Source organism: Leptodactylus fuscus, chromosome 1 (assembly GCF_031893055.1).
Source record: "Leptodactylus fuscus isolate aLepFus1 chromosome 1, aLepFus1.hap2, whole genome shotgun sequence".
NCBI lineage: Eukaryota > Metazoa > Chordata > Amphibia > Anura > Leptodactylidae > Leptodactylus > Leptodactylus fuscus.
The window spans coordinates 197,936,083-197,958,909 of record NC_134265.1 but is presented as its reverse complement, the minus strand read 5'-3'; the positions used below and the strand labels follow the sequence as shown (position 1 = coordinate 197,958,909).

At 42.9% G+C, this 22,827-nt stretch overlaps 1 protein-coding gene across 1 annotated transcript; it reads right to left on the bottom strand.

Moving 5' to 3' along the window:
* Positions 1-2,400: 2,400 nt before the first annotated feature.
* On the bottom strand, positions 2,401-22,199 carry CDC34 (cell division cycle 34, ubiquitin conjugating enzyme). Its single transcript, XM_075281781.1, has 5 exons — positions 21,774-22,199; positions 15,211-15,297; positions 11,534-11,631; positions 10,049-10,183; positions 2,401-3,169 (listed from the first exon to the last, which is right to left on the bottom strand). The coding sequence occupies exons 1-5, from the start codon at positions 21,954-21,956 to the stop codon at positions 2,959-2,961; spliced, it is 714 nt and encodes a 237-aa protein (XP_075137882.1). The 5' UTR covers positions 21,957-22,199; the 3' UTR covers positions 2,401-2,958.
* Positions 22,200-22,827: the final 628 nt, after the last annotated feature.

The window sequence follows — 22,827 nt, the reverse complement described above, 5'->3', positions numbered from 1 at the left end:
AAAGCGACACTCAGCACAGAACCATGGGAGGCATGGGTTTAAATACAGAGTAGAGACCACTCCTCCCAGGTGCAAATGGGAGGACAGACTAATCAACCAGGAAATAAAGCTGCCTACCAGCAGTGCGCACGTGCAAGTCAGAAGGTGTGCACCAATACCCACGACAGGACAACCCCGCAGCGCCAGGATGCCACCCCAGACACTGCGCAGCCAAAAACTCCCCAGGTAAGAAAAATAGAAAGTAAAGAACCTAAATACTCCTAACATTACCTATGTCCAGATACACCACGTCTACTGCATTACCCATGTCCAGATACACCACGTCTACTGCATTACCCATGTCCAGATACACCACGTCTACTGCATTACCCATGTCCAGATACACCACGTTTACTGCATTACCCATGTCCAGATACACCACGTCTACTGCATTACCCATGTCCAGATACACAACGTCTATTGCATTACCCATGTCCAGATACACCACGTCTACTGCATTACCCATGTCCAGATACACAACGTCTACTGCATTACCCATGTCCAGATACACCACGTCTACTGCATTACCCATGTCCAGATACACCACATCTACTGCATTACCCATGTCCAGTCTTGAACTGACCTCCTCATAGAAGCTGATCAGATTAGTCTGACAGGACCAATTCCTCATAAACCCATGCTGATTTGGTGTTATAAGATTATTTACATTGAGATACTCCAGGATAGCATCTCTTAGAAAGCCCTCAAATATCTTTCCCACCACAGAAGTTAAACTTACTGGCTTATAGTTTCCAGGCTCATTCTTACACCCCTTTTTGAAAATTGGCCCCACATTTGCTATTCGCCAATCCAGTGGAACAGACCCAGTCATTACTGAATCCTTAAATATTAGATTCAAGGGTCTATCTATGACCATGCTTAATTCCCTCAGAACTCGGGGGTGTATTCCATCTGGACTGGGTGATTTCTCTATTTTAGTGTTTTGCAGGCGACGCTGCACTTCTTCCTGGGTTAAGCAGGTGACATTTAATTGAGAGGTAACATTACCCCTAATCATGTTGTTGGCCAATGGATTTTCTTGTGTAAACACTGTAGAGAAGAAGGCATTTAATACTTGTGCTTTTTCCTCATCCTCCTCCACCATTACACCCAGATTATTTTTGAGAGTGCCCACATTGTCAGTTTTTATTCTCTTAATATTTATGTAATTGAAGAATAATTTTGGATTACATTTACTTTCCTTGGCAATTTTTCTCTCAGTCACAATCTTTGCCTCCTTTATTTGTCTTTTGCAAAATTTATTTTTCTCCTTATAATTTTTTTAATGCTGTCGCTAGTTTCTTGTTTTAGCACTTTAAATGCTTCCTTTTTGTCCCTCATTGCACTCCTTACCGTTTTAGTTAGCCATATTGGTTTTCTATGAGTTCTGGCCCGCTGCACGATTTACAGTTGTCCTGTGGACAGATTCTCCTACCTGAGCTGTGGATTTCTGCAGCTCCTCTAGAGTGACCATGGGCCTTCTTGGCTGCTTCTCTGACCAACGCTCTCCTCGCTCGATCTGCCAGTTTAGGTGGATGGCCATGTCTTGGTAGGTTTGCAGTTGTAGAATACATGATGTATTTTTGGATAATGGATTGAACAGTGACCAATGAAGACAATTGATTGCACTAGATTTTATTTAGGGGTATTAGAGTTTTGGGGGCTGAAAATTTTCAGATTGTTTGATTAAAATTTTGAAAATCATGTATCATTTTCATTCCACTTCACAATTATTTGCTACTTTGTGTTATTCTATCACTAAAAATCTCAATAAAATATAAGTTTGTGGTTGTAACATGACAAAATGTGAAAACATTCAAGGGGTATGAATACTTTTGCAAGTCACTGTAGAAAAAAAATAATCTTGGGGCAGTGTCAGTTCTCAAAACCATACCTCCACATTCTAGTAACCCCAAGAATTCTGAGGCATTTTCAATGGTAAATTTTCCCTAGTATTGTCAAAATCTCTCAGTAGTGTAGGCTTGGCTTTTGGTGCCATTTATAATGTTACTCCAGGAGGTAAAATGTTTATAAGGCAGTGATATCTATATCTGATTTGTTATCGCTTACTAGCCTGTTTTATACTGTTTGCTTAGCAAAGTATTTTAAGACCTGAATTTCGTGTAAGTACTTTTCCAGGGTAAACCTTTAACCATAATCAAAATTTATGACATTCACTTCAAGACAAAAAGTTTCCACGTGGCAATTAAAACATTCTGCAAAAAGGATAGGTCAATAAAAAAAAATAAAAAATATAATAATAAATATATATATATATTTACACATACACACACACAAAGTATTAACTCCACTGACTTCCAGATTAATTAAATTAATTAAATAATATATAAATCAGACAAGTCATTTTCTCGTTATTTATTAAATTCTTTTGAAACAAACCAGAAAATAGCAGAAAACCCCACCCAGAGAAAAGTCAAAACCATACAATAATGCTGTCAGCTAAACCACCCGACCATACGCTAAATACAGTGTCAGACAATAAGAGAAAATCTTCACAACCAAAGCATCCCTCTTCACCCTCCACCTATACCCCAAAACAAAAAAAGCAACCAAATAAAAATTATTCTCGCACCGACCCTCCTAGCCTAATTTCAGCCCTGCACTGCAGCCTGAAATAGCAGAGGTAAAGGGTGTGGAGTTAGTATAGCAGCAGGACTTGCAAAGCACTCTACTGCCATCCTGTGGCACAAGCTTTTACTGCAAGCATTAAGCCATCCTCTACTGCAGCTCAGGGACCATCCTTGGCATTCCAGTAGGGCAAAGCCTCAAACCTCTCCTCTATTTCTCCAGTACCACATGTGCCAGGTGGTAATATGGTCAAAGAAAAAGAGTGAAAATTCATCATTGTCTATTTTATTGATGCGGAGAAGATAGGGAAGGAGGCAAGCACAGGCAGTGTCAGGATTCTTCATTGCCTGAATCATCCTGATCTTCATAGCAGCTGTCACCCTCTTCTTCCAAGTCATCATCTTCATAGTAGTCATCGTAGAACAAATCAGATCCCTCATCTGGAGCTGGAACTTTGGTTTTCACACAATACTCAGCTAGTGTGGTAGGAACCTTGACTCCATCATTTTCTGCATCAGCCTTCGTAGTGAGAACTTGCTTGCTATGAATTAAAACAGGTGAATTAAAAGACAGTAGTGCAAGATGGCTCGGTTTACATCATTCAGTAATCTGCTATATATTGGTATTATATCTTACAGTTCCATCTGTCCCCCCCCTCCATTCACAGTATAATTGTTCCTCCATGGCCCCCCGTTGCTTCCCACACACATTTTATACATCTTGTTTTCATCCTTTTTTTTTTTTTTTTTTTTTTTTATAAATTCTTTATAAATAAACACAAATACAATACAGGAGCAGCACCGGACCAGGGAACCTGGATCATGACACCCAGAACGTAACAAGTAGACGCAAAACGTCATAAAAGACAACAAAGTGAGGCATAACACAACAGTTATATCCAATATGCAGGAGGGAGAAAAGGGAGAGGAGAAGGAAAGGTGAAGGAAGAGGGTAGGGGGAGGAGGAAAAGAAAAAAAAATGGGGGGGGGGGGGGTGCCCCAAACAAGCCACCGCTCGCCAAAGAACCTCAGTCGGCCAAATCTCTGTATGCCTGAGAGCCCTGGAAAAGAAGCCAAGGCGTCCAAGCATCCACATAGGCCGAATGGGCATCATGGAGAGAAGAGGCGAGATCCTCCATGACTCTGACGTCTTCAACCTTGTGGACCCAGTGACGCACGGAGGGGGGGGTTGGAGGTTTTTTCATAGTGCGGGGTTACAATCTTGTTTTTATCCTTGTAATTTAACCCTTTGTCACTTCCCTCCTGTTTTAATATTTTAAAGAGGACCTTTCACCACTTTTGGGCACATGCAGTGTTATATACTGCCAGAAAGCCGACTTTCCCGTCGGCTTTCCCGATCTGTGCCCGGTGTAAAGAGCTTACGGTGCCGGTACCGTAGTGCTCTATGGTCAGAAGGGCGTTTGTGACCATTAGCCAGAGATGTCCTTCTGCCTCGCGGCGCCAATCGCGGTGTACTGTGGAGCGGGGAGGAACGCCCCCTCCCTCTGCTCGCAGTACTCGTCCATAGACGAGCATTATCAGGAGCGGGAGGGGGGAGTTCCTCCCCGCTCCACAGTACAGCGCGATTGGCGCCACGAGGCAGAAGGACGTCTCTGGCTAATGGTCAGAAACGCCCTTCTGACCATAGAGCACTACGGTACCGGCACCGTAAGCTCTTTACACCGGGCACATTTCGGGAAAGCCGACAGTGCGCTGAACTCAGCGCACTGTCGGCTTTCTGGCAGTATATAACACTGCATGTGCCCAAAAGTGGTGAAAGGTCCTCTTTAAACAATTACTTGTCATTTATTGTGCCTCCCCGTTTTATTTAACCACATTGTGTTTCTTTTGTTCAGACTACATTTATTCCCATACAGCAGGGGTAGGTAACCTTTTTTGTTCAGCGTGCCAATTTAAATAAAAAAAAAAAAAGAAAATCACAAATGAGGTTCTCGGAGTGATGGTCAATAATTGTAAGTCTGACGACCCCTAAACCAAAGTCATATACCACACAGAAATGCTGCCAGAAGATGCTTCAGGACACATGTGCTTACTGATATGTCCTGGGACTCCGCCGTACTTTTCCATTAGCAGCAATGAAAGTCCATGTGCAGCCCCATTAGTGGTAAATGTATGTGTCCAGGAGCACTGTATGGCAGCAGCCTTATGGTGGAAACACATTATGTATCTGGATGCAAAATACACACCTTTATACAGAATAATGTCCCATAGCGGCCCCTGAACAAGGTATTATGTCCCATAGTGGCCCCTGCATACAGTATTACGACCCATAGCCTCCCTATACACAGCATTATGTCCCTTAGTGCCCCCTCCACATAGTGTAATAATCCAACTTTAATAATATTCTAAATTTTGACATTCACTAGCTATTATTATAATGTGGTGTCTTTTCAGATGCCAGAGTATAATAAGCGGAGCCCCGGGGAGGTGATGATACATAAAAAAAATATTGTTACTCACCTTCCCTGCGCTCCACTTCTTCAGTACTTCTGCCTGAAGTCAGCATCTGCTGATTGGGTTATAGGGCGTCTCGTATGCGTAATGACTCCGACGTAACCCCTGTTTTTTTATGTATGAGTTTTTGATCACCTTTTTATTTTTGTGGGGAAGTGAGGGGGACACTAATTTGCGCAATGCGATATAACATTTATCTATTTATTTTTTTACAGCACTTACCACACAGGATAAATGATGCTATTTCTGGATACTGAAACCAGTAATCTCATCCTGGGGAAGGGTCTAAGGCAGGGGTAGGGAACGTACGGCTCTCCAGCTGTTGCAAAACTACAACTCCCAGCATGCATACTGGCTCTGCTGTTCTGGGAACTCCCATGGAAGTGAATGGAGCATGCTGGGAGTTGTAGTTTCACAGCAGCTGGAGAGCCAAAGGTTCCCTGCCCCTGGTCTAAGGGGTGGTGGGAGGCAGTCTTGTTAAAGGATCCTTGAAAATGTATTTTGTTGTTGTCACCATTACCCAGGTGACCCTCAACTTCCACTTTTGCTATTCTATCAGATCTGTTGGTTAAAATCAGGTCTAGAAATGCCCCCTTTTACGTTGGTTCCTTCTCTAGTTGGGCTAGTTAATTGGGGCATATTTATAATGCCTTGTACATCAGAAAACCATACAAGGCAAAAAAAATGTTGCAAGTTGCAACTTTTCTACTTTTGTGTTCTTTCAACATTTATGCCAGAAAGCTAAATGTTCATTTTCCTCAGAAATGTCATCTCAGCATGGATTTGAGGCTAAAACCCCAAGCAGCAAGCCACAGCTGGGGAAGAGGGAGGAGGGGGGGGGGGATTGTGGCAGAAATGCATTGTGTTTTTTTGCAGTTCTTTTTCACAGAAAGTTTTCTTCTGCAGACTTTCTGCTTCTATTATACCAAAACAAACCAGCATTTCCTTAAGTAAAACCCAATAGTTTTTGAAATTCCAGCATTCCCACATCATATATTTTTCTGTAATGTATTAGCCAGAATCTCATCCACTTGCTGAAATACACAACCTTTACAGTTGCTGCGGTGTTCACGTCGCGACCAAAACGCTGTGTATTCGCAATATGAGGCCCTGGCTTTGGACAGGATTTTATTCATAAACACCACTCCTTCTCTTATTTATCTGGTCGCTTCTGAATAGACTGTACTCCTGTATACTTTCAGCCCAGTCACAGTTGTCACCCAGTCATGTCTCACTTAGAAGCAATAATGTTGTAAGAGAAATATGACTAATTCTTTAATCTTGTTGCTGAGTATCCTGGAATTAGTTTACATGCAATAGAGTGGTTTTATTTTATCCTTATTCTGCATTTCCTTTTTTTTTTATTAACTGCTATAACCCCTCCCTCCTCTCCACCTCAAGTTTCCTTGTTTATCCCCCAGTCACTATTTACACTAGTCTTCTATATCATTTTTGCCCTCCCCCACAGTCACTTGTTTAATTCCTTCCTGAAATCCACTGTAATAGTAGAGCGTATGTTGGGTACTTAAATAAGGCGACCGATGAGGAGCCAAACTGCCACTATAGCCCCCCGCAGAGACCTGGCACCAATGGCCGTGATCAATGCCCACATTAGGGCCCTCACTCAAAGCCAGCAGAGCCTGGGAGCTGCAATTTTGCCTAGGATCGGGAACATGATTCGGGGCCAATGATCCATTGCCATGACTGCCAGGAGCCTATTGAGGTCTCCCAGTCTTGTCTGGCATGCATTTGTAGGACAGGCGTGTTTAAGCAGCCTATCGTATAACTGCCTATATTTTGCAATACCTTAGACCCCTTAGGTTCAAGACCCCTAGGGGAATAAAAATTACAGTATAGCAATAAATAAAAAAAGTAAAGTATTAAAAATTCAAATCACCCACTTTTCCCTAGAATAGATATAAAACTATAAATTACTGTGAAACACATAAGGGCGGGTTCACATCAGCGCCCGGTCTTCGTTTTGCAGGTTTTCATCTTCTGCCTGAGAAACTGGACAGGAGACGGAAACCAGCAGGCAGTTTTCAAACCCATTCACTTGACTGGATTTGCAAAGTGTCCGCCCATAAGCGTCTTCTGTCTCTCCGCAGCGAAACCGTTTTTTTTTAACCGGATACAAAGTCGAACATGCAGGACTTTAGGTCCAGTTAAAAAAAAAAAAATGGTTTTGCCGTGGAGACGAGAAGACGCTCACGGGTGGACACTTTTGAATGGGTTTGAAAACTGACTGCCGGGTTTCTGTCTCCTGTCAAGTTTCTTGGGCAGAAAACGGAAACCCACAAAGCGGAGACCGGGCGCAGGTGTGAACCCGCTCTTAGATATTCCTGTGTCTGAAAACCCCCCGTCTACAAACTATGTATGGCAGCACTAAAGAAAATAAATTTTGTTTTGTAAAGTTTTGGATTTTTGGTAAGGGGGTAAAATGGAAAAACTATGTAAGTTTGGTATCCCCTGCTGAATCATAGAATACAGGTAACATGTCATTTTGGCTTCATAGTGAACGCTGTAAAAAGGAAGCCTGTAAGAAAGTCGCACAAATGTACTTTTTCTCAAATTCAGAATTTTCTTCCAGCTTCCCAGTACATTGTACAGAATAATAAATGGCACCATTAGGAAGAGCAATTTCTCCTGCAAATATTAAGCCTTCATATGTCTCTGTGAACAGGAAAAAAAACACAAACAAAAAACCCCTAAAACATCATTTTAGCCATTTCCTCCTCCAGCACAGCTGCGCCCTTCTCCATTGAGGTGCAGTCCATCTTTACTGAAGAACCTGTAGACAACACAGACCTCGAGCCAGTTCTCCAACAGCCCAAACCCCTCCTTCCTAAACCAACTCTTGAACCAATTTTTTGCCTCCCTAATCTCCCGCTGCCTCTCCTGTGTGGCTTGTGGTACAGGTAGCATTTCTGAAAGTTCTAACTTTGAGGTCCTTGCCTTAAGCTTTCTGCCCAAGTTCCTAAAATAAATTTTTAGGACCTTCCACTTGTCATTAGTGCCAAAGTGTACCATGACCACTGAGTCTTCATTGGCTCCTCTCAGTAATTTGTCAGCCCAACCCACAGTATACCACACTCGAGCACCTGGATGATGACAAACTGTTTGGTATTCCCAGTCTTTGTCAGAGACTGCCCTATCTGTACCCCTAATAATAGAGTCTCCCGCTAACAGCATATGTTTCGACATTCCAACACTCCCATTTCCCTTCTTACTGAAGCAAACATTTCCCCTGGTTGATACAGGAAGCATCCTACTGCATCTGTGCTATCCATGAGCCAACGTCCCCCTAATACGCAAACTTGGCAATCCTATTGAGGTGTTCCAGGTTAGGACTAGTTTCCCTGACTCTCTTCCCTCTTCTGAACTGTAACTCAGCTCTGTGCCTGTCCATTCTACATCTCCATGTTGTTAATTCCACAGTGTTGATAGTTGCTCAGTTAGATCCTGAATCTAGGCTTCCAGATGATCATTTTTCTTACACGATGCAAAACAATATATACCCTTAAGAAGACAATATTGCAACCACTACAATAGTAACACATACAATACGTATACAGAACGTTGCGCTGTTCATATTGGTATGGTATTATAAGTTCATATACATGTCTCTTGCTTTCACCTGGGGCTTTACTATTTATGATTGTTAGCTACTTATGGTCATACCCTGGTGTGGTGCCTATTAGCATTTTATGTGCTGCTTGGCATAATAACATACTTACTATTAGTGAGCTTTTTACTATGCCTTTAATCAGTTAGTATTACTATTTGACCCTACCAGTAATATTCCCCTTATATTGTATGTTTGTATAAGCTTTTGTCTTCTATGTGATTTTATAAATTTTGTATTTTATTGTAAGTGTGGGATTGGTCTCTTTTTTTGTAACTTACAACAATATACCCTCTCAAACGGCTATTCCAGGACAGAATATATTGCACAAGATGTACACTGAGTTGCATTGGTACTAATGGAGTTCATCCTTATGGGGATATGTACAGCAAAACAATGTGAATGAAGAAAAAACACTTAATTAAAGTCACACTTAAGATACATGTACACTCTCACAGTTCCACAGTCCCTTAGCTGTTTGTTTTAAATAGGCTTATGCCAAAAAGGAGGGTCCCACACTGCAAGTTTGTGTTCTGGTATCTTATCAAGCCCCATTCCCATGAAGCTTTCTGCAGAAAGCAGATCTACAACTCTATGCAGCAAGCCTATGCCAAGCTACAGACAGTACTAGTGACAGTCTGAATGGTGGAACAGGATAAAGGCTTCCTGCTTCACCATTCTACTGAACTCTATATGCATCCTGAGGACACAGATACAGTCGTATTTGCCACATGTGGCCATCTTATGCAGCTGTGTGTGGTGTCTGTCTGCTAGTTTTCTGAAAGAGGTAGTGAGACTAGTCACAAATGGTGCCAAAACTGAAAAGTTGTTAATAGCATTGGGCACCCTTTTGATCCTCATCTGTAGTTCTGTCCACAATTACAACATGTTATTTGCAGTGTAATTGATCAGGGCACATAAATCCGTAAACATTGAGGTAGCAACCTGGTGAGAGGATAGGGATATGAATCTCCAAATTTGTGAGAAATTTTAATATTATGTAGGCTTAGGAAAACCCCTTTAAATAGACCAAGGTAAAGATTTACCAGAGTATATTCATAAGAATTCTTAATGGAGTATCTATCAACTGAACATGTCCCATGGGGATTTCTTTAAGTAAATGGAGCCATTCTTATGTGATACTTGAAAATCATTGCAGAAAAAGAATACGCTTTAACACACCTATGCATTATTAATAGACCTCCATTATTGTGTATTAGTTCTAGCAGCGGCAAAAGTTATATTTATGGCAAAATGGAATTTCTCCATGTCCCAAGACAGAAATGCCTTTACCTCAGTGTACGCACAAACATCAGCTTACCGTATAATATCAGTGTACTCTCTATCACGCCCCTTGCTTTCCTTCCATTTTCGGTACATAACAGATGCATCCACATTAGCTGGCGAAAACGTATTTGGCTCATTCAGGAGGGAGATGACACTGAGGAGGATTGTCCTATGTAGAATGAAAAATAATTTTTTTTTCCCTTTTAAACGATGCTTGCTAATTGTTCTGGTTTCTGAAACTATAAAGAGTAGGTATACACATTCCCACTACAGGAGCCACTGTAGGAGAAATATATTGTTATATGCCAACCATATGTGTCTAGTGGTTCTGCCAGGGAACACTCCCTCCCCTCCTTATGACTTCATCATAAAGTCTTACAAAATTCTCAATAACTATCAGTTATTTTTCAAGGTTTCAAGTCATTATGAAAGAGAGTTGGTCCATCTATCTGTCTCTTCTACAAAGCAAAATGTGAAATGTAAGAGTCGCTAATTTCAAATCAGTGATTAAACATCATTAATCTTATTTATCAGGCCTTATACGACAGCTGTCTAGCATACAAGGAATACTCACCTCTCCTGGGCTCCGGTGCAACTGTCTGCTGTCTTCAAGTCTTCTGACTGACATCTGGGACTGCTGAGGCCATAGACGCAAGTGTCATAACTCTGCATTGACCCATGTTATTTGGCCTCAGTGGTCTCCAATGTTGGTCAGAAGACCCCAGATAGCAGGGAGTCTCACCAGAGCTCTGGAGAAACGAACAACTTATTTTTTTATTCCCTTCTTATGCTTGCTCATCTCCCCTGAGCCTACGCGAATTATAATCTAGAGCAGTGATGGTGAACCTTTTAAAGATCGAGTGCCCAAACTGCAACCCAAAACCCACTAAATTATCGCAAAGTACCAACACGGCAATAGTGCGGATCCACAAAATACAGTTTACAGAGCTTTCAGTGATACAAAACAACTTTCTACTAAAAGGCAGAGGTCTCTGCATTTGGTACTTTTGAACAATTAATGTTCACTATTTACATTGCACAGGATCTGTTTTATAGTGACTGTGCAATGTTATTACATCTTGTACTAATATCACGTCTGCTATAAAACAGATACTGTGTGATATAAATAATGAAGGGCCCCCACACAGTACAATCTGCCCCACAGTGGCCCCCACAGAGTATAACCTGTTCCACAGATGGGTGCCCACAGGGAGGGCTCTGAGTACCACATCTGGTACGCATGCTATAGGTTTTCTACAACAGATCTAGGGTCTGAAGAGACCCCATAGTATAATGGCAGTTACAATTTAGCCATTACAAAACCGCCGGGTGAGAGACTAATCTCGCGCTTTTCACCTTCTCATGCTGTAAAAGGGCGTAACCTAAACGAATGCCATTAATCATAGTCAAGTTAAAATGCCCAATTAATTGCTAAATGTTGATTTAGGTCATAATCGCCCTGTCACAGGACATATTTTCATTTAAGCTGACATACTGCTATTTGTAGATAATGACTTACCGCACATTTTGGGTTGGATTCCACCTCTCAGAAGGAAGTTCTCCACTCTGTGGGTCATCCACTGGAGGATGCAGGATGGAAATGCATACATCTCCATTCTGTAAGAAACACAAAAGGAAGAATGAAAATGTATACCATTCAGGTCATAATTCACTATAATAATGGTAACTTCACTAAAAATACAAAAAAAAAAAAAAGTCCTGCTTGAGTGTCCTATGCAGCCATATAGCGCGTTGTCAGTTTTATATCAGCCAAGCTCCTGCATGAGGAAATGGTACCCCAATGATTGGGTTACCAATGTTCCAGATGACAGTCAGAGGCTGGAGAACCCCTATAACACAAAGCTCTCTGTACACTGAACCTGCTGTTAGGGAACCTTAACCACTTCCGGACCGCCCATAGACTATATACATCCGGGAAGTGGTTGCCTTGTTCTGACAGGACGTACCGGTACGTCCAGTCAGAACACAGCAGCTGCACGGAGATCGTGCAGCTGCTTTCAATGGGAGCCGGCTGTAACTTCAGCCGGAGCTCCCAGAGAGAACAGGGAAGATTTATTACCTCCCCTGCCTTCTTGATCGCTGTGTATACAGCACTCAATGAGCGCTGTATACACGGCTATGGGCGCTGCCATAATTCAGCCGCCCTCTGACCCGGCGGTCACGTGATCCACTGGGAGCAGAGTCTTGCAAAAGCTGCTGGGTCCTACAGGACCCCAGATCAGCTCAGTAAGCTGTGTATACAGCGTGCAGTAGGCTGGATTTCTCCTGCAACTGAGGCTAAATGTACCAGCCCCAGTTATAGGAGAAATCAGCCTCCAGTACAAAAAAATAAGTGATCAGATGTCCTCAAAGGTCTCATCACCTTATGGGGACACAATCTGAAAAAAAAAAAAAAAAAAAAAAAAATTTATATATATATATATATATATATATATATATATATATATATATATATTTATAATAAAAAAGTTTTAAAAAAATAATACGCTAATAAAACGCTGTTATTAAAGGTTATAGCCCCATCCCCGACGACACCATAAAAAATAAAAATTACCGCAACGGAGAGGAAAAACTATATTATAAAGTTTTTCAGTGACACTTTGTGTTATTAAATTAAAAAAAAATAATAAATTGAAAACCAGACACAATTTTCCTCCTATTTTGTTTATATTTTCCTGGATATAAAAAAAATTAAAACACATTTGAAAATAAAAATAACATAAAAATAAAGCCCTACGTGTCCCTGAAAAAAGACGCAAAAATTAGTTGACTGAAACATACGAGAAAAATGTTACAGACCTCAAAACGGCACATACAAAAAAAAACGAAAATGTGTCTGGTCCTGGACCACAAATTGGCCCGGTACTGAAGTGGTTAAGGACTAGTTCACACAGGGCAAGAGGGGGCAGATTTTGACGCAGAATCCGCCCTCTCACAATAGAGGTCTATGCTATGCTAGCGTTCTTTTTTCCACTAGTAGTTTGTTCCTGCTAGCGGAAAAAAAGATGTGAGCTGCCCTCTCTTCAGGCGGATTCCGCGGCTGATTCAGCCCCGGCGTCTGCCTCGCGGCAGCACCCTCCGGACTAGACCCATTCATTTGGGCCTAATCCAGAGCGGAAAGCCGTCACTGGATGCTGGTGCACTGCATTGGCATCCCGTCCCGTTCCCATGTGAACTAGCCCTTAGTGTCGCTCTAACAACAGCTTGCATCATAGTGACACAAATACAATGTATTTAGATTACAGAAGAATGCTACTATACTAAACATGTACAATAATGTTGACACAGTAAAAATCCCACAAAAAAAGTTATACTACTTTTCTTGAGAAAGGCACATGATGTGAATTATAGTAAAGGTAATCGTCTTAAAGAGGATCTTTCATCAGATTGGGCACAGGCAGTTCCATATACTGCTGGAAAGCCGAGAGTGCGCTGAATTCCCGATCTGTGCCCCGGGTGAAGAGCTATCGGTCCCAGTACCGTAGCGCTTTACAGTCAGAACGGCGTTCCTGACAGTCAGTCAGGAACGTCCTTCTCCACAGCAGCGCCTATCGCGCTGTACAGTGTGAGCAGGGAGGAGCGCCCCCTCCCTCTGCTCACACAGCTCGTCCATAGACGAGTATTATCAGGAGGGGAGGGAGGCGTTCCTCCCCGCTCACACTGTACAGCGCGATAGGCGCTGCTGTGGAGAAGGACGTCCCTGGCTAACTGTCAGAAACGCCCTTCTGACTATAAAGCGCTTCGGTACTGGGACCGATAGCTCTTCACCCGGGGCACAGATCGGGAAAGCCTACAGTGCGCTGAATTCAGCGCACTGTCGGCTTTCCAGCAGTATATGGAACTGCCTGTGCCTAATCTGATGAAAGGTCCTCTTTAATGATGGCTATATCTATCTATTTTTTATGGTCCACAACTATTCCATGTGAACAGCAATAAGACTCTCCCACATGATAAAGCTGTGGCCCAGAACAGAGTAAATAACTCACATACACAGCCACCATTAAGAAGATTGCCTGCATTACTCCAAGTACCTTTCTAATGGGCCAGAGAGTAATATTGTTTGTGGAAGTTCTACTTTAAATAGCAGTATATAGCAGAAATAATGAACTCATCTTCTGAATAAAATAGATTATCGTATATGGAACTAACCTCCTAAATAAATAGATATCTATTCACTACTGTGGTGTGTGTTGTGGATTTTTATCACAGACACCGAAAGTCCCAACACAAATCTGCAGCAAATACACCATACTATCTGTGAGAGTTATTCTGTGGATTTTGTAGCACATTTTTACGCCACATGTGTATAGAGACTTATGTCACTAGAACTTAAAATCATATCACTTAATTTATGCCAAAGCTGAGGTCTAGAGCACCAACATAAAGAATGCCTATTTTGGCCAAAACGTAGCTTTGTGGTGGACATGACACAAAAGCATGCAATTTTTTTTAAACAAAAAAAAAAAAAATTGTTTCTGCACAACCTTTGCCACTGTCCTGAAAAGATTTATTATCATTTATACTCTGGAGTATCCTCAAGAGACTCAGTCTGTTGTTCATTTGTACAAATGAAAAATCATGGTATGCCATGCTTTTCTGTCCATTAAATGCGATGGACTAGGACATCATGAAGGTAAAACAGAGTATGTACTTTTGACATCCGTTTTACCAGCAGACGTCAATGAGAATGCTGAGCAACACATTTTAGCATATTATCAGAAGCTGTGTGTTCACCTACAATAAAAAAACATTATGTGAACAGTCTCCTTCACTTAACGTGGTAGCAGAGTCAGTGTGCTTGTCTATTCTCTACTCAGAGCTCCCATAAAAATATATGGAGTGAGCCATGCATACAGTGTTACCTCTTCATTACCAGTGGAACTGGAGATTGTAAACCAATTGTTAAGATATGGGTCCCAATGGTGGGAACCTCATCTATAAGAAGTTGGAAAACCCCTTTAACAGGCAATTCCCATTACACAAATGTGGTATAACACAATTTCATTCTGGTTATGGTGGATGTGCTGCACAATGAAAGACAAGTAGTGTTAGCATCACTGCCTGGCATCTGAAACTCTAAGCAAAGCGATGGCAATATACTAGTTCATTGTATGAAGGCCATCTCTTTTATCTGGATACGTGTAAATCACCCAAGACAGGTCTTCTTATGCTTACCTCATAGATGTTCGGGTGCCACATTTTTGTTAGAAATCGAAATGCAGGGGGAGAATATGGATAATCGATAGGGAACTTTAGACGAGCCTGTGAAAGACAGAAGAACAGTCAATACATCGTGCGCATACAGCTGCATATCAAAGAACATGTAGTGACTAGATACTGGACACAATCCTATCGACAGAAACATAACAATGAGGGGAAATTTGTCTGGACTTACTGTCCAACCAGATTCCCAATCACATTACTCAGATGACACTTATACATGAAAGATCCAATCTAACCAGTTATTAGGGGGGGGGGGGGGGGGGGGTTAGAGAAAGAAGAAAAACAAACACATTTACAAAGACTAATTTTAAATAACCGGATATACTCGAGTATAGGCCGACCCGAATATAAGCTGAGGCCCCTAATTTTACCACAAAAAACTGGGAAAACTTATAGACTCGAGTATAAGCCGAGGGGGGGAAATGCAGCAGCTACTGGAAAATTTCAAAAATTAAAATGGCCCGAGTTTTTGGGTGCAGTAGATGCTGGGGAAGGGGAGGGAGTGTTTTGGTTGTCTGTCTGCCCTTTCCCTGAGCTTGAGGACTGGGTTTTTATTTCCCCCACTTGGAATTCAGTCTGGCTGAATATAGGGGATCTGCAGTGCTCCTATTAACCCCTTCCCAACGGAACAGGAGCACTGCAGATACCTGCAGATATTCAGTAGACCGGGCACTTTCAGACACAGGGATACCTAATGTGTATGTGTTTCACAGTCATTTTCTACTTATATATGTATTCTAGGGAAAGGAGGGATTCAAAACTTTTATTTACTTTATTATTATATTTTTTAAAGCTTTTTTTCACTATTTTATGGGAGATTCTATACATTACTATTTTGCCTGGTCATAGACCCCCCCCCCAGTATAAGCAGAGGAGGGCTTTTTCAGCACAACAACTGTGCTGAAAAATTCGGCTTACACTGGAGTATATACGGTAATATTTTGAGTGATTTGAGTGAAAGTTTATATCAGCTACACGTGGACCTCAATTTGTTCCAAATATCTGGATAAGTAGTTTGTTTTGTTGCAGATTTTGATGCATTTTGTGTACCAAAGGCAAGAGTAGCTTCAAAGGGAATGGGAACTATAAGAGAAGGACTTAAAAAATTCTCCTTCCTACTAAAAAATAAAATAAAACAGCAGCAAAATCTGTAATTGCTCACACAGTTCTCCACTATCCCTGCCCGGATCTTTCCTCATTCACTGTATTTACAGGCCCTTTGCAGCCCAATGTCACTCACAAATGTGAGGATGTAAATCAAGTGGATGGAGAAGGCGCAGGGCAGAAATGGTGGAGAACTTGGCAAGCACTGGTCCGCCTAATGGTATTTAGTATATTGGATTAAAGTGGATTTTCTCTTTATAAGGACCTCGCTCAAACTAAATAAAAGGTATCTAACCCCCTTACTCATGACTGCAGTTAGTTTCATTGTTAAGGCTCTGGCACACTCCCTTTAAATGGGAATAGTAAACAATAGACGGCACAATGGAAAGAGATCTGCATATATCCACATACATTATCAACATGTGGATTTCAGTCCCATTTCCACAGAAAACTCCCTAAGTTATAGGCCATGGTGTGGATTTTAATTTCAGCTGAATTCCTTTAAGGCTTAGTTCACACGTAAATAATGTGTGGCTTATTTTGGCACCGGAAAAAAACGCTTCCTAATTAGAAAGCATTTTTTTTTTTTTAACCTTGGCACGCTTTTTGTGGAGTGTTTTTTGTAAAAACCGCTTCCAGGCGGTTTTCCCATCCTTTAAGACAACGGGCCACAAAAAACGCGTCAAATTTTTTACCGCGCATTTTTTTGTAAAAAAAAACGTGACGCGGTTTGCGGTAAAAACCGCATCCCATTCACTTCTATTGCTTTCTTCAGGCGGAAAACCCCTGAAGAAAGGCCATGTCGCTAGCAGAAAAAAAAAAACTAGCAGTCTACATAGACTATCATTCTATGGAGGGGGATTATGACATGGATTCCGCTGTCAAAATCCTCCTCCATGTCCCTGTGTGAACTAGCCCTAAAGGCTAGACTATGTAAAGGAGATTTTTAAGAAGTTTCTAAGCACAAATATTCATGAATCTTTGCAAGTATGTAAACTCAGCTTCACAAAAAGTCATCACAACATGTCTGAACTCTAGGACAATGCACAAATACAACAACACGGACAACAGGTCTATTCCTTTAAGGCTGAGGGACCCAGTTCTAGCAGATTTTGCTGCAGTTTTTTGAGGCAAAGTCAGTAGTGTGATAGACGGGAAACATCTAAGTAATTCCTTTATATTTTCCATTCCTTTTCAAGCTTTAGGCTAAGACCCCACGGGACGTCTTGCAGCAATAAAACACTGTGGGAAAAACTACGGCAACAATGCATTGTGGTTCTTCCCGCAGCACTTCAGACAGAAAGTTCGCTGAGTTTTCCTCTGTGGACTTTGTATACCGATAGGGAAACCAAGGCGTTTCTGTAGGTATAATTGACATGCTACAATTTCTAAAACCGTGCCGATTTTGGAAATCGCAGCATGTCTGCACCACTGTTTTTACCACAACATGGCATGGGATTCGCTAGAATCCCATCCACTTTGCCATTACTGTAAAATGCCGCAATTTTTCCCATGGCGTTTCCGCTGTGGACAAATCGCTGCGTTTCCATCCCGTGGGGCTTTAGCCTTATGCTTGGTTCACACATCAGTATGCCATCCGTCCGTTTGGATTCAGCCTGAGACTAAAAACGGACTGATGCACATACTGATTGTATACTGACACCTTTTTATGCTGATAGCAAACAGATAAGGGGATCTGTCCCAATTTTCTACTTTTAATCCCCTTATCTGTCCTCTAGGGGAAGGACAGCATTTGCTATCAGCATAAAAAGGTGTCAGTATACAATCAGTATGTGCATCAGTCCGTTTTTAGTCTCAAACTGAATTCAAACTGAGGGATGGCATACTGATGCGTGAACCAAGCCTTAAGGGGTTTTCTGGGCTTATCAATTGATAACCTATCCATGAAGATGCAGGTCAACAATTAATGGTTGACAGGGGTCTGACATCTGGGATCCCTGCCATTCAGCGTTTTGGCTTCAAGAGTGCCACTTATGCTTCACAGACATGTCATGTCACATTCATCGTTCACATGGCCTGTTCGTGACTCACTCCCATTCAAATGAATGGGGCTAAATTACAATACCAAGCACATCCACCATGCTTTGTTTTGTGTGAAGTGGCAACAGTATTCTTTTGAACGCTATGGCCTCTTCAAACATCATCAATTGATTACCCATAATCAACTTGACAAAGCAACAGTTTATAAGCTTGGGAAACCCCTTTAAGGACAAAGCCTATTTTACCATCTTTCTGTCAACATAGATTTATGAGCGTTTGTCCAGTGCAAGACAAGTTGTATCTTTTAAAGGGATCCTATCATTAAAACTCAATTTTTTCTGCCTACCACGTAGGAATAGCCTTAAGAAGGGCTATTCTTCTCCTACCTCTAGATGTTTTCTCTGCACCTCCTTTCGGTATACCGTATATACTCGAGTATAAGCCGAGTTTTTAAGTACAGTTTATGTGCTGAAAAAGTGCTCCTCGGCTTATATTCAGGTCATTACGGTAATTTTATTGTAGCAGGCCAGGATAGCAGATCCCGCCCCCCACTGCTCCATCACACACCGGGTGACGTGGCCCGCACCCGGCGTGTGTCTGCTTCCTGGCCTGCTAGCAGAAGTACCGTAAGTACTTCTGCAGATTTTAAAGTACAGCATCGCCATGCTCCTGGCAGGAGCGTGGTGATACTGTGGGCCCCGACACCCGCCCCAGTGTCTGGATGCCGGGTCTGTAAATGTAATGGCACCGCCCTGCAGAGCGGTCGCCATAGATACCGGCACCTCCGCTGTAATGCTTACAACAGAGATGCTGAAGCTTATGCCTGCGATTGTAGGCATAAGCTTCGGCATCTCCGCTGTAAGCGTTACAGCGGAGGTGCCCTCCGGAGATGTCCTCCTCCCTTCAGCCTGCCCCATACTTTTGAAGTTGCAGGCCGGCTCCTGCGCAGCGAGCTCGCAGTAGCCGACCTGTTCCGACGACAGCCGGGAGCCTAATGAAGGCTCCCAGGCCTGTCATCGCTATATTACTATAGTAATGTAGAGAATCTCCCATAGACGGCAATACACTTGTATTGCCGTCTATGGGACTTGCAATCAAATGACTGCAGGTTCAAGTCCCCCAGGGGGGGCTAAAAAATAGTTAAAAAAAAAAAAAAAGTTTTTAAAAAAATATAATAAAAAATAAAAGTTCTAAATCACTCCTTTCCCTAGAATACATATAATGGCGGGTTCACAGCACCTGATCTCCGTTATGCAGGTTTCCGTTTTCTGTCGGCAGAGGACAGAAACCGACATTCAGTGTCTGTCGGTGAGCGTCTTCTGCTGCCCATGGCGAAACCGTTTTTTTTTTTTTTTTTTTTTTACCGGACACAAAGTCCTGCATGTCCGGCTAAAAAAAAACAACAAAAAAAGGTTTTGCTGCAGAGAGCAGAAGACGCTCACTGGCGGACACTTTTCAAACCCATGAATGTTTCTCGGGCAGGAAACGGAAACCTGCATAACGGAGATTGGGCGCTGGTGTGAACCTGCCCTCAAAGTAGAAAATGACTGTGAAACACAAACACATTAGGTATCCTGTGTCTGAAAGTACCCGGTCTACTGAATATAGGGTACCTGCAGAGCTCCTATTCCGTCGGGAAGGGGTTAATAGGAGCAGTGCAGATCCCCTATATTCAGCCAGGCTGAATTCCAAGTGGGGGTAAAAAACCCAGTCCTCAAGCTCAGGGAAGGGGCAGACAGACAACCAAAACACCCCCTCCCCTTTCCCAGCACTTACTGCACCCAAGAACTCGGCCATTTTAATTTTTGAAATTTTCCAGTAGCTGCTGTATTTCCCCGCCCTCGGCTTATACTTGAGTCAATCAGTTTTCCCTGTTTTTTTGTGGTAAAATTAGGGGGGGGGGGGTCGGCTTATACTCGAGTATATGCGGTAAATCCCAGTTTTCTTCGGTATTCAAATGAGTTCTGCAAGAGAACTCTCCAGCGCCGCCTCCATCTTCTTCAGGAACAGGTCTTCTTCCAGCAGTGGCTTCAAACTTCTAGGCCTCGGGCAGCCGACTGCGCATGCCTGTCGGTTACAAGAAAATGGCCGATTACAATACTGTGTAAGCGGCCATTTTCTTTGCCCTGGGCCCCAGAAAAAACTGAGTTTTAATGATAGGATCCCTTTAATAGTGCCATTCAATATTTGTACTACACAATGAATCGAAAATTATTTGTTGGGTACAAATGAAAAAAAGGAAGTTGTGCAATTTTTTTTTAGGGAGATGAAGAGACTATTTCACTTTGTGGTACAAACAACATGTTAACTCTATTCTGCAGGTTAGTATAATTACAGCAATACCATTTTTTGTTTATGTTTTACGACTCTTTCCTTGCCAAGAACGTAGCTCTACGTCCTCCCAGGGTGGCACTTCTCTAGTTGAGGGCGTAGCTACTACGTCTTTACTTTTAATGCTGATATCTCTGGACTCGTTTGGACTATGAAGATAATTTCAGATTCATTTTAAAGACAAGAATCTCATGGCATGCGCAGTTGGCTTTGCCATCAGGCCTCGGGCAGAGCCAACTGCGCATGCCCGCGGCCACAAGAAAATGGCTGCTTACACAGCTTACTGTAAGTGGCCATTTTCTTGTGGCCTCAGGCATGTGCAGTTGGCTCTGCCCGAGGCCCTATGGCAGAGCTGACTGGGCATGCCTAGAAGACTGAAACTCAGGACGGAGGAAGACACAGGGAGAGGGCGTTCCAGAAGAAGAGAGGCGGCACTGGAGATTTCTCTCTCAGCATTGGGGACACCCACAGTGCTGTTTGAGCGCAGGGGACGCCCCCAGTGCTGGGAGAGAACTCATTTGCATACCGAAGAAAACCGGGATTGCTACCGAACGGTGGCTCGGAGAAGACATCCAAAGGAAGGAGAAGAATAGCCTGTCTAAGTCTATTCTTACATGTTATTCAGAAAAAAGGGAAATTAATAAATTTCCCTCACAGAATTCTTTTTTACTTTTTTTCTTTAGTGCAGACTTTGCTGTGGTTTTCTCAGCCAAAGATAAGAGCGGATTAATGTCCTCATAAAGTTCCCTCTAACAACCTAATGTGTGTGTGGAGGGGTCTCTGAACTACAGATGTGAGGGATACAAGAATCACAACATCTGGATTTCAACCTTTGGTTTACAGTGAAACCCAAGGCTTCTTAGCAGTGTATCTTCCACTTCTATACTCATAGGTAAGAGACCCTCCATAGCCCCCATCCTTCAGCCATGTAGTGCACCAGGATAGCCAGATGTTGTGACGTCACTGGTACTCCATTGTCTATTCTGCACAAGCAGCCCGTCTATGCCGCCCCCTCCCCTTTAACTCTTTAATATTAGAAGGGCACTACCCTTCCTTTTGGCCCCTGCCCCCTTCCTCACCTTGAAGTACCCCCCTTCATAGAAGGTGTTGGGGGGGCCGAATATCGCCACCTCCCAGTTGTACAAATCCGCCTCATCCACCAGGGTGACCCGGAACCCCTCCACTGGCTCCTCCTGCAGCCCCTTCAGTTCTAACAGCAGCGCCTTCTGGGAGCTGGGCACCGGCAATGTTGGCCGGGCCATGGCGGCTCTGCTCCCCGATATCCTGCCTGGGGCCTACGGTCCTCCTCCGCGCACAGCACGCTGGGATCGGTAGTTCTGCTCGTCTGTGTGGGTTCTGTCAGGACATGTCACCGGATGTGGCAGTGCTTGCGGTGCTGGATAGCGAATCAGGCAGACTGTCAGGGGATCACGGAGGCGCGGACTACAATTCCCAGCAGCTGAGGAGGCGGGCCGGTGACGTCACTGAGGAGGTCGTGGCTTCGGTAGAAGGGGCTGCGGGGCGGAGCAATGTTGTGACGTATGGCTACATGCTGCTGTTGTTGTCTAAACTTACGTCATAATGGCGCTAGTGTGTATACACAATCACACTGCGCACATTTAAAGGGAACGTAACCGGTCGTGTACAGAGATTGACTCTATTGTTCTTCTGTGGGGACGTCCCCAAGTCAGCCATTGTTTACAGTCTTATTTCGTCTAGAAAACCACTGTGAGGAGATGTTGTACAGATGGTTTCTAGCTGTGGCCATTTTATGATATTTATGGAGGAAAACCTCTCCAGAATCCGCCATTTATTTTTTACCATGGAAATATCCAATACCCTTATTGTGCCAACTTCACTCTTGACCTACTACAATCATACCTCCTAACTTTCAAAGGACAGAAAGAGAGGCAAAATATGTGGCGTACATATCGCGCCATGGAAAATGTAGCTCCTCCCACTTCCAAATTAACTCCACCCATTGCGATCTATTTTTATTTGTGCTCCCACATAATAACCCTGATATTATATGTCCCCACATTATAATGTTCTCCTCAAATTGACCCCACAGTATTAAGTCTCTCTCCTGGGGCATCCACAGTTCAATGCCCCCCTCTAGCTGCCCCCCGTTTA